At 43.5% G+C, this 11462-nt stretch overlaps 1 protein-coding gene across 2 annotated transcripts; it reads right to left on the reverse strand.

The window, feature by feature from the left end:
* Positions 1–481: 481 nt before the first annotated feature.
* On the reverse strand, positions 482–10252 carry GP1BB (glycoprotein Ib platelet subunit beta). Of its 2 annotated transcripts, none has more exons than XM_040416330.1 (2): positions 10105–10252; positions 482–1571 (listed from the first exon to the last, which is right to left on the reverse strand). In XM_040416330.1, the coding sequence occupies exon 2, from the start codon at positions 1564–1566 to the stop codon at positions 934–936; it is 633 nt and encodes a 210-aa protein (XP_040272264.1). In that variant the 5' UTR covers positions 1567–1571; positions 10105–10252; the 3' UTR covers positions 482–933. The 2 variants fall into 2 exon arrangements, with proteins under 2 accessions (XP_040272264.1, XP_040272265.1); XM_040416331.1 differs by lacking the exon at positions 10105–10252 and adding an exon at positions 7033–7051.
* Between the last annotated feature and the right edge of the window lie 1210 nt (positions 10253–11462).

Below are 11462 nucleotides of genomic sequence, written 5' to 3' on the forward strand. Positions count from 1 at the left end.
GGGGGGGGAGCAGATAAGAGGTTGGGGGGGGAGCAGATCAGAGGCTGGGGGGGAGCAGATCCGAGGCTGGGGGGGAGCAGATCAGAGGCTGGGGGGGAGCAGATCAGAGGCTGGGGGGGAGCAGATCAGAGGCTGGGGGGTACATTAAAGTCTGGCTGCCATGGTCAGCTCCCTGCTGTTGTGTGCACAAAGCACAGGGCAGCAGGGAGAGTGTAAAGTCATATTCACCCTGATAGAGCTCTATTAGGGTTAATATGACAAGGGTTCTAGCCCTTAAGGAGGCTAATAGTTATTAAATAAAAAGTAAAAAAAAAAAAAAGTTTAAACACCCCCCAATATAGAAAACAATATATCGCATATCGCACATGCTTAAAATTATATCGCAATATAAATTTTAGGCCATATCGCCCACCCCTACCTTGTATTAACTTTCTCTACATAATAAATGCTGTTTGCTGAATTGAGACAACCCCTTTAATAGTCACATGTACTTCTATAACCATATATAATGTTTCTTCATACAGTTAAACTCCTATAATTTTGCACCTGTAATATGATGTAGGTCAGGGGTCGGCAACCCAGAAATGGCACGCAGGCCATATTTTGCTGGTATGTCACTGTGCCGCAAAGCACTGAACCTTTAATAACAGTGGTGGGGTGGCTGGCCCTTAGTTTAAATGACTGAGGGTTTGGTTGGCAATCCCTGATCTAGGTACCTAATTAGTAGATTATATTGGATTAATATTAAATCAATTCACAATCCGTTATTAGTTCTCCTTCGAGAAGTCCCCAGCAGGTCTTTCTTAACAGATTCAATTACATTTTTCTCACTTCCAGTCCTCAACAGACATCCAACTTTACTTCCTAAAGGGGATCATTCAATTTCCAGGCCATCAGGCGCTGAACTAAAGGAGAGATATACTGATTTTTTCCTCATGTTCTGTCATAGTTGCACAGTGGGATGTTGTCATACGTGTAGGTTTCAGAGCTCTGTTGCAGTTCTTTGGCTGTGCGCTTTGCTTCCCTAGCAATCTTCTGGAAACGACGCAAAGAGAGAATGATGAAGATTAACAGAATGCCTTGTACCACGATGAAGATAAAGAGGCAGAGCTGGGAGATCAGAGCAAGGTTGCAGTACCAATATTGACAGGTGGTCACAAGTTCATCCTCTGTTAAGTACATGATAACTCTCCCTTCCAGGGGCTCGGGAGATGCACAAGTCACATCCCGGTACAGACTTTTCTTCTGCTGGCCTTGCAGCCAGCTACGCAGGTAAAGGATGTCACAGTCACAGTGCCAAGGGTTATGCTCGAGATAGACCTCACGCAGATTCGGAAGGTGGTCCAGAAGACCATTAGGAATAAACAATAGGTTGTTTTGGTCCAAACGGATCACCTGGGTGGAAGTGGGAAAAGAGGACGGCAAAGAAGTACTAGTAAGGTCTTTATAGCTGCAGTCCACAATTCCAGAGGAACAGCTACAAGGAGACGGACATCCAGTGACCACTGGAAGTAAAGAGACCAGCAGGGGTAACAGCCAGAACCAATGCATCCTCCTCATCATCATCTCACCTGAAATAATATAAGGTTTGGGTTAATGATAGTTCAAAAAATTCCAATATAAATAAAATAAGTAGTAAAATAGATGATTATAGTAAAATATAATATCACATTATTCTTTGTTTATGTTTTTGACAGGATTGGCTAATGATCTAATGTGTATGGGGATGTCTCTACTCTCCCCCAACGGACGATGTCGGGGGAATGAAAGATTGAGCAGATTGAAATTCAGCATGCCCAGTGTTTTGTTCTCATGAGGTCTCACACTTTAGGTGTTTGGCAGCAGCTTACTCCCCTCTCCGCAATCAGAACACAAACATGTATGTCTATTAGAAGGCCAGGAGGAATAGCTGTTGGCTGAATCAGCATTTGGCTGACAGCTGTCTAATGTATATGGTCAGCTTTAACGAAACGGGAAATCAGGCCTATAGCAGACACTTAACCCTTTGATAACCAGTGTCATATATGTACGGCAGAAGTCGTCACTTTGAACATGACGGCCGTTCGTGAGCGCAGAGACCCAAGGGTAATGTCTGGGATTTGCGACAGCATCTGAGCACTGAAAACCTAGACCTAGAATGGCTCTCTCCTCCGACGATGCTCGGATGCTCACTCTCTGAAGAAACACAGTGTGCTTCCTACAGAGGCCTGCAGGTGGCAGGGCTCCATAGGATAACAGCAAATAGGGCTTACAATGCAGTGCTAATTCTTTTGGGGGGTTAGAAAAAAGAAAATAAAGTTTTTTAAAAATATTTAAAAAATATAAGAATTGAAATCACCAACCTTTTCTTAGAATTAAAGGGAACCTGTCACCTCCTAAAACCATCCCAAGCCGCCAGCAGTACCTGCGTGAAGATGGCAGTCTGTTTCTGATGATTCCTTTCTTCCTGAAGGCAGATGCAGCAAAAGTACTGAAAATCAGTGATGGCCAATTCGCATTGTTCGCCCGCGAACATATGCCGGCTGCCATCTTTTTTCACAAGTCCGGCGAGGCACAGGTAAGCCCTTACCTGTGCCTGTGCGCGAGCCGGTCTGAAAACAAGTGCGGTCAGCGGGAGCAGGCAGTTCCGAGAACAGCCACCAGGGGCCTTCATCGGGCTGTTCTCGGTGACCGCATTTGTTTTCAAACCGGCTCGTGACACAGGCACAGGTAAGGGCTTACCTGTGCCTCGCCGGACTTGTGAAAAAAGATCGCAGCCCGCATATGTTCGCGGGCGAACAATGCAAACTAGCCATCACTGCTGAAAATGTTGTTTTATCCCCTGCCGGCGCGCTTCTCCACACATGCTTGAAGTCACGATAACCGCGCCCCCTTCCCTGCCCCTTCGCTGTGACTGACAGCTGGCAGTTCGACTGGCTTTGCCGAACTCTCTGCATAAGCGCTGTCAGTCACAGCGAAAGGGCAGGGAAGGGGTTACCGTGACGAAACAAGGAGGACGCTGCCTCCATGACTTCAAGCATGTGTGGAGAAGCGCGCTGGGCAGGGGATAAAACGTTTTCAGTGCTTTTGCTGAATCTGACTTCAGGAAGAAAGGCATCATCAGAAAAACACACTGCCGGCTACACGCAGGTACTGCTGGCGGCTTGGGATGGTTTTGGGAGGTGACAGGTTCCCTTTAAATAAAAAATAAACAATTAACGACAAACATCATAGGCATCGCCACTTCCCAAAATGCCCAAACTATTAAAATATATATTTATTTATCCCGTATGGTGAACGCCGTAATGGAAAAAAATATATAAATGCCCTCGGCACCCACTATTTTTTTATTGCTTCACTTCCCAAAATAAATTTAACAAAAGGTGATCAAAAAATCAAACACACTCCAAAAATGTATCAATAGAAACTACAGATCGTCCTGCAAAAAATTAGCCCTCATGCAACTTTGTAGATGTGACTATAAAAAAATTGTGGGGTTCAGAAAATGGCAAAGAAAACAAAAAAATTGATTTTTTTCCCCCCAATATTAAAACACAAGAATGAAGGTCACAGGTCAAGTTTACTGCACAGGGAACACCGTAAAAACGAAACCCCGTAAAACTAAAAATTGAATTTTTTTTTATTTCATCCCATTTGGAATTTTTTTATTCCAGCTTTCATTTACATGGTATCCAACAGTTAATGGTGCCTTTAGAAAGTACAACTTGTGCTGCAAAAAACAAGCTCTCATGCGGCTATTTGATCAGACAAATAAAAACATTATGTCAGGAAGTGAAAAAACAAAAATACATAAATAAAAAATCATCCGGGGCTCAAGGTGTTAAAGGAGTTGTCCAAGTTATTTAAAAAGGGTCCATAGTTTGTTCTTGTTAGATAGACAGCTCACCTTATACTGATATTTGTAAGGGTGCCAGGATTGGCAGCATCAATGCAGATGCCCTGGTATCCAAGAACAGAGGAAGAGAAACATAGAATGTTACCCTTTACCCATGAAGAAGACATGGGTTGTTGTTGATGCAAAACACAATGTGTGCATCTATAAAACCAACCAATGCACATGTACACAGCCCCATTGAAATGAATGGGTCCGGATTCCGTGCAGGCACAATGCGTTCGCATCACGCATTGCACCCGCGCGGAATACTCGCTCGTCTGCAAGGGGCCTTAGGTTTAAGCCAAATTTATCAAACAACCTGTGACATTTAATAAATGTAGCACAAAGTACTGCAACCCAGACTCACAGAGGTATACAGCTATATGACCACTGCAGCCATGTGAGGGCTAGAGGGGCAGCACTTAAAATGGGGGATTAACTGGTAGGAACATGTGCATGTAAATGAAGAATAAGGCTAGGGATACACGACGACATTTTGTCACATCAATGTTGCGTGACATACAGCACAACTACACTGCAACATGTGTCACGCGACATTAATATCGCACTAATGTCGTGCGAAATTTTTTATAATGATAGTCTAGGGATAAGGCTAGGGATACACGACGACAGCTGAGAACAGCCTGCCGGAATTTACCGGATTCAGCACTGCTGGATGTAGACTGAATGCCTGCCGGCCTCATTAACTATAATGGGGTCCGGCAGAGATCCAGCCACAATCTAGCAAAAATGCCGAGAATCTTCTGGACACACATCGCTGCATACTGCGGTTTGTGTATGGTCAATTCCTTGCATTCTCTGCCGCATCAGGTGGCCGGATCGTAGTGCTGCAGGTATGAAAGTAGCCTTACCCTGTATGTTTTGTTTTGCTGTATGTAATGTTAAGACGGAATAGGTTAGGTTGAGAATTCGGCTTGGGGGGGCCCAGGCACATTCTTTGCACAGGGACCCTCTGCTGTCTGAGTCCGCCCCTGATGTGGTCTGAGTCCGCCCCTGATGTGATCTATGGTCATTCGGCTCTAGTCTATATGGGTAAAGAATGTAAGAGCTTTATTTAGCCTGAATGCTGCTATGTGGGGTTAAGATTTAGGGTTTGGGTTAGTGGCTTCAGGTTTGGGATTAAGGTTAGTGGTTTGGGGTTAGGGTTACTGGATTAAATTTAAGGGGTTAAGGTTAAGCTTCAGCCTAGATTGCTGACTCCATATGGAGGACCTCCTTTTACCCACTCTATTCTAGCCTGCTCTTCACGAAACAGGCTACATCACTGACTCCGAAAGCAGGACCTCCTTTCAACTACTCCATTCTAGTCTCGACCACGTCAGGTCCTCAAGCCAGTGAGAGAAGCTGTTAAGCTACACAGAGTATAAGCCGTCTTGTAAGTGCCTGGGCTCTGTATTTGTTTAGGGGGTCTGTTTGTAGGAGATGTAGCCTAGGGTGTGTATTTGTTTAGGTCTGGGGGCTAAACTGATTTAGGTGGTCTGTATTTAGAAGGTGTTTTTGTTTAGGAATCTGCAGTTATTTTAAGGGTCTGTTTATTTTGGGGTCTGATCTGAAACCTGTCTGTATTCTGGAGTCCGGTCAGAAGTATGTATTTATATTGGGGTCTCTCTTTATTTAAATTCTGGGGTCTACATTTTAGTCCAGGGTATGTATTTACTCAGGGGTCTGTATTCTGGGGTCTGAATTTATTGAGGTCTGGTCTGTGATCTGTATTTCTTTAGGGGGTCTGATGTCGGGTCTGTAATTATTTTGTAGGTTCTGGTGTCTCTAGTTATTTTTTGGGTCTGTATTTATTCACAAGTCTGTAGCGAGGAATGTATTTACTGTGGGAGTAATCTAGTCATGCACATGAAACACTGAGCTCAAAGAGACACTATTATCAAAATTCGAAATTGTTTAAATGAAATAAGAAGGTTAGGACGGTCCTCTGGGTGCTGTTCTGTTTTCTTTGTTTCAGCATAAATACTGTATGCTTTTAAGATTATGTTGCAAATTTACCAACTGCTCATTTACATAGCCGCTACACCTCAACTTATCGTTTGGGGCGGGATTGCATCAGCGCTAGTAATTTCGTTATACTGTTCCGTTATAACAGGGTTATAACAGAATATAATGGAATTTTAGGACGGAATACAAAATGGAAGCCTTTAAGAGGCCGTTTTGCTCTGTCCTAATACTGTACATTTCTATGGGCACAAATAACGGTTCGTTTTATTTATTTTTCGTTATGTATAACGGAAAAAATATTCCGGTCGACAGCGATAAGAGGAGCACTGCCAAAGTCCTTCAAAATCACCTCCAGCAGGCTACTGGTCTGCGTGTTTCTGACCAAACTGGTAAAAACAGACTTCATGGGAGTGACATGAGACCTGGATGTACTCTAGTGGGATCGGTGCTCACAGCTCAGCACCATGCAGCTCGATTGGCATTCACCAGACAACACTAGAATTAGCAGGCCCACCATTGGCAACCCCTCCTCTTTACAGATGATAGCAGGTTCACATTGAGCATGTGACAGTATCTGGCGACGCCATAGTGAATGTTATGCTGCCTGCAATGTCAACCAGAATGACCAGTTTGGTGGTGGGTCAGTGATGGTCTAGAGAGGCATATGCTTGGAGAGTTGCACAAACTTCCATGTTCCTTCCATGGCCCTCATGTTTCCCAGACCTGAATCTTTTTGACAACCTCTGGGACATTCTATATCTGTGCTTCCAACCGACCAAGGAGCACCACAGACTCTCCAGGAGCTCACCGATGCCCTGATCAAGGTCTGGGAGGAGATTCCTCATCTGTAGTCTCATCAGGAGCATGCCCAGGCATTGTAGGGAATGCACACAAACAAATGGGGCCATACACACTACTAAGTCACATTATGAACTGCTATGATGAAATTCAGACAAATTGACTGTGTAAATTTGAATTTTTTACTTTGATTTTCGGGGAGATTTGGAATCAAAGCCCTCAAATGGTTCATGATTGTGTTTTCAAATACTGTAATTACACAGGTTATATCAGTAAAGATTTACCTGAATATTTCAAACTTGAACATTTTGTTCATCGAGATCCAATGTGTAATTAGTGTTTACTTAATTCTTTGAGCAGCGTATACAGATTTGGCATCCTTGTACTCTTACCAACCCAGAGAATAAAAGTAACAAGTTAGTTATGCTGCACAAGGAACAGGCCTTAGGGCTCATGCACACAAACGTATTTTCTTTCCATATCCGTTCTGTTTTTTTTTTGCAGACCGTATGTGGAAACATTAACTTCAATAGGTCCGCAAAACAAACGGAAGTTACTCCGTGTGCATTCCGTTTCCGTATGTCTGTATTTCCGTTCTGTAATAAAATAGAACATGTCCTATTATTGTCCGCATTACGAACAAGGATAGTACTGTTCTATTAGGGGCCAGATGTTCCGTTCCGCAAAATACGGAATGCACACGGATGTCATCTGTATTTTTTGTGGATCTGTTTTTGTGGACCGCGAAATACATACGGTCGTGTGCATGAGGCCTTAGTAGGTTCATCTCCATCTCTAGCCTCACATGCAAAAGTCTATGGAGAGCAGAGAAGGGATGAAGAGATGGCTGCGAACTAGTTTTTATTAGCTTACCCAGAAGAGTGTTAGAGCCTTAGGCTAGGTCTACACGACGACATTTGTTGCGCGACAATAAGTCGCGCGACAGATAGGGCACAACTACACTGCAACATTTGTCGCGCAACATTTTGTTGCACCAATGTCGCGCGACAATTTTTATAATGGCAGTCTATGGTGTCGCACTGCAACATGCGACATGCTGCGACTGCGACGCGACATCTCGAATGGATTTTCTGCGACTGTTGCATCGCAGTCGCAGCATGTTGCAGTGCGACACCATAGACTGCCATTATAAAAATTGTTGCGCGACATTGGTGCAACAAAATGTCGCGCGACAAATGTCGTCGTGTAGACCTAGCCTTATCCTACTAAATATAGCAGGATCAGTGCTAAGTCTAGCAGAGCTAAGAAACTGTAGTTTGTGTGTCTCTCATACAGCAGCCTCCTCTCTCCATAAACCTCAATGTTAAAAGCAGTAAACAGCAAAGAAGCCTAATTAAAGCAGATAGAAGCATTTTTCTTTAGCAAAATATATTAGAAAGTTTCTTAAATTTACCTGCACTATTCATTTATAGACAGTTGTATCATAACTGGAGGTACGCTTTTATGCACGTATCAAAGGCAGTCATTAATTTCTTACATCATTAAAAGAAATGGCATCACTTTTGATACAGGTGGCCCCTTGTGTTTGATGCAGAACAAACCCAGAAAAGTATGCCCCCCCCAAAAATAAAAAATCTAGCAGGACCACAAAAAATTTATGACTAGTGTCAACAGTTTTTGCAAAAAGATTCAGAGTCAGTGCTAAGATACTTTCACACTAGCTTTTTTACTGGATCCGGCAGGGTTCAGCAAAAAAGCTTCCGTTACTGATAATACAACCATCTGCATCTGTTATGTATTATCTTTAACATACCCAAGACATTCAATGGAGGGCGGATCCGTTTTTTTTATTGTGGCAGATTGTGGCAGAGAAAATGGATCAGTCCCCATTGATTTGCATTGAGGGTCATGGCGGATCCGTCTTTCTCCGCATCCCAGGACGGAAAGCAAACTACATGTTCCGGTATGGGAACTCAACTAAATGGAACGGAATGCATTTTGGAGCATTCCGTTTTGTTCAGTTTAGTTTTGTCCCCATAAACAACGAATGGGGACAAAACTGTAGCGTTCTTTTCCGGTATTGAGCCCCTATGACTGATCTCAATAACAGAAAACTAAAACGCTAGTGTGAAAGTAGCCTAAGTCTAGAACTAAGAAGCTGTAGTTAGTGTTTCCCATCCAGCAGCCTCCCCCCCTCCCCCTCCTTTCTCCATAGACCTTAAAGGGGTTATCCCATCTTAGGCAATGGGGGCATATCACTAGGATATGCCTCCATTGTCTGATAGGTGCAGGTCCCACCTCTGGGACCTGCACCTACAAGGAGAATGGAGCCGGGGAAAGGTGTGGCTGGAGGACCCCGGGTTTCCCGGGGTACGTCCACCACCAGGCGCAGCTCCCCGCCTCTCTCATTGAAGTGAATGGGAGAGCACCGCGCATGCGCAGCCACCGGTCCCATTCATTTCTATAGGGCCGACGGAAATAGCCGAGCCGTTCTCCTTGTAGGTGCGGGTCCCAGAGGTGGGACCCACACCTATCAGACAATGAGGGCATATCCTAGCGATATGCCCCCATTGTCTAAGATGGGATAACCCCTTTAACGTTAAAAGCAATAAAGAGCAAATAAGCCTAATTAAAGCAGATAGAAGAATTTTTAACAAAATATACTACAAAGTTATACTACAATAACTAGAGGTATGCTTTAACGCATGTTGTAACAAACTTAATCAAATGCAGTCATAAATTTCTCACGTCACTAAATGAAATGACACCACTTTTGATACATGCCTTTATTTTTTATGCAGACCCAGAAAAAAAGTATCCCTGTAAAAAAAAAAAAAAAAATCCATCAGGACCGCAAAAAAAGCATGTGGTATTTGGCTTTGGCTGTTTTCAGTTTTCTTACAGTACAGAAGAGAAAAACACTGTGGAACTGTTGTTTTTATGTAAAGTACTGTTTATGGTAGCTACATACCATGGCCGAATTGTATATATATGTACAGTATGTAATTTCTCAGTGAAGGAAGAACAAATGAAACAACTAGCAATTACCTTGACAAGTCAGAGATACAGTTCACAACCATATATCAAACATACATACTTGACAAGTGCAAGCTTTTAAAAAAAAGTTCTATGAACAAATATTACCCTAGGGCTTCATGCATACAACGAGCAGGCACATGGAGTGTTTGGTCTGTGTGTCACTGTATGGTGCCTCCATACTGCAACCACATAATGGAGATATTCTCCTGTCCAGAGGCAATGCTGCTGTGGGAAGATATCTCAGTACTATGAGATCCGATAGAACGTGGTACAATTCTTCTATGTGGTTGATATATTCAGTACTGCATATAATTTTCATACCATCTTAGTTCTGATAAGTTAGGAAATATTGTAAAAGGATTTATTAGTGCCTATCATTTGTACTTAATAAATTAGGGTCTCTAGTAGTATCATTTCTGAAATACTACGCAAATAGAATAAGGCAAAGAATTAAGTAGACTTACCCCTGTGCTATTGGGATTCTGCAGTCCCGAGGGACACAGTCGCTGCGTGGGTGATGACGTTGCTGAACCTAAGCTGTATGATAACAGCAAAGTGTCAGGGAATGATAAGACGACAGAAGTGTACAAAAGTAACCAAGGCAGGAAACAGCATTCAAACCTTTCCTCCAAGGGTCACACCCACTGTGGGTTACGCAGCAATGGGCAGAGGCGATTATGCTAACCAGAAATAGCCTGAAAATGAAGGAAGCGTCTCTATTTTTGGTATAAATTATATTTTATCTGTTGGATACTGTATGCACCGTATATGCCATTGACAAACATAGGCAGTACCTTGGAAAGTGCCGACAAATCGGATGGTTAGTTGATTAGAAGGCTACCTTAACAATAAGTAGATCACAAGGACCCCTTCCATCAGCTTTTATCCATGGAGAAACCTGACAGTTAGGCCTCATGCATACGACCATGCACCGCGGACCATTCACTTGAATGGGGTCCGCGATCTGCATCCGATGGTTTGCACCCCAAAAATGTAGTGTATGCACTACTTTATTGCCGTGCGGAGGCATGGACAGAAAACCCATGGAAGCACTCGGTAGTTCTGTGGGCTTCCGCTCATGGCTCCGTTCCACAGGGCGCCGTATCTCCCGGATTGCAAACCTATTCAAGTGTATGGGTCCACATCCATGACACAGTGCACACTCGGCCGGTGCATGAATATAGCAGACCTGCTGTTTGCCGCCACAATACGGGCACTGCCAGCACACAGTCAAGTGCATGAGGCCTTAGGGGAAGATTTATCAAACTGGTGTAAAGGAAACTGGCTTAGTTGCCTATAACAACCCGATTCCACCTTTAATTTGCCAAAGGAGCTCTAAAATTTTTTTGTTGGAATCTGATTGGTTGCTATGGACAACTAAACTACTTTTCCTTTAACACAAGTTTTGATAAATCTCCCAACAGTGCCGCCACCACAGAAGAAATTAAAGGAATTGTCCATCATTTACTAAGTGATAGCCTCAGGATAAGCCATCACTAGTTAACTGGCAGGGGTCCAAGGCCCTGTACCCAAACTGACCAGCTGTTGGGGTGAAGCTTTGTCACTGGAGGTTGGTGCCGGAACTACACAGCACTGCCAACCTTTTAGCGGAGGGAACTCGCTGACTTCAATGGGAGCAGCGCTGTAGTACCAAGCTCCCTCCATTTTGGGCTGTGATTCACTCTGAACTTTTTGAAAAACTGAGCAGAGTGGTATACCGGTTCTTGGAAATTTAATAAGTCCGTACTGCTCTAACTGGAAAAAAATTGTGAAAACGTCCAGCTTTTCGAAAAGCTGATAATCTTTATTAGATATCAAAAGG

This window comes from Bufo bufo, chromosome 2 (genome assembly GCF_905171765.1).
Source record: "Bufo bufo chromosome 2, aBufBuf1.1, whole genome shotgun sequence".
Taxonomy (NCBI): Eukaryota; Metazoa; Chordata; class Amphibia; order Anura; family Bufonidae; genus Bufo; species Bufo bufo.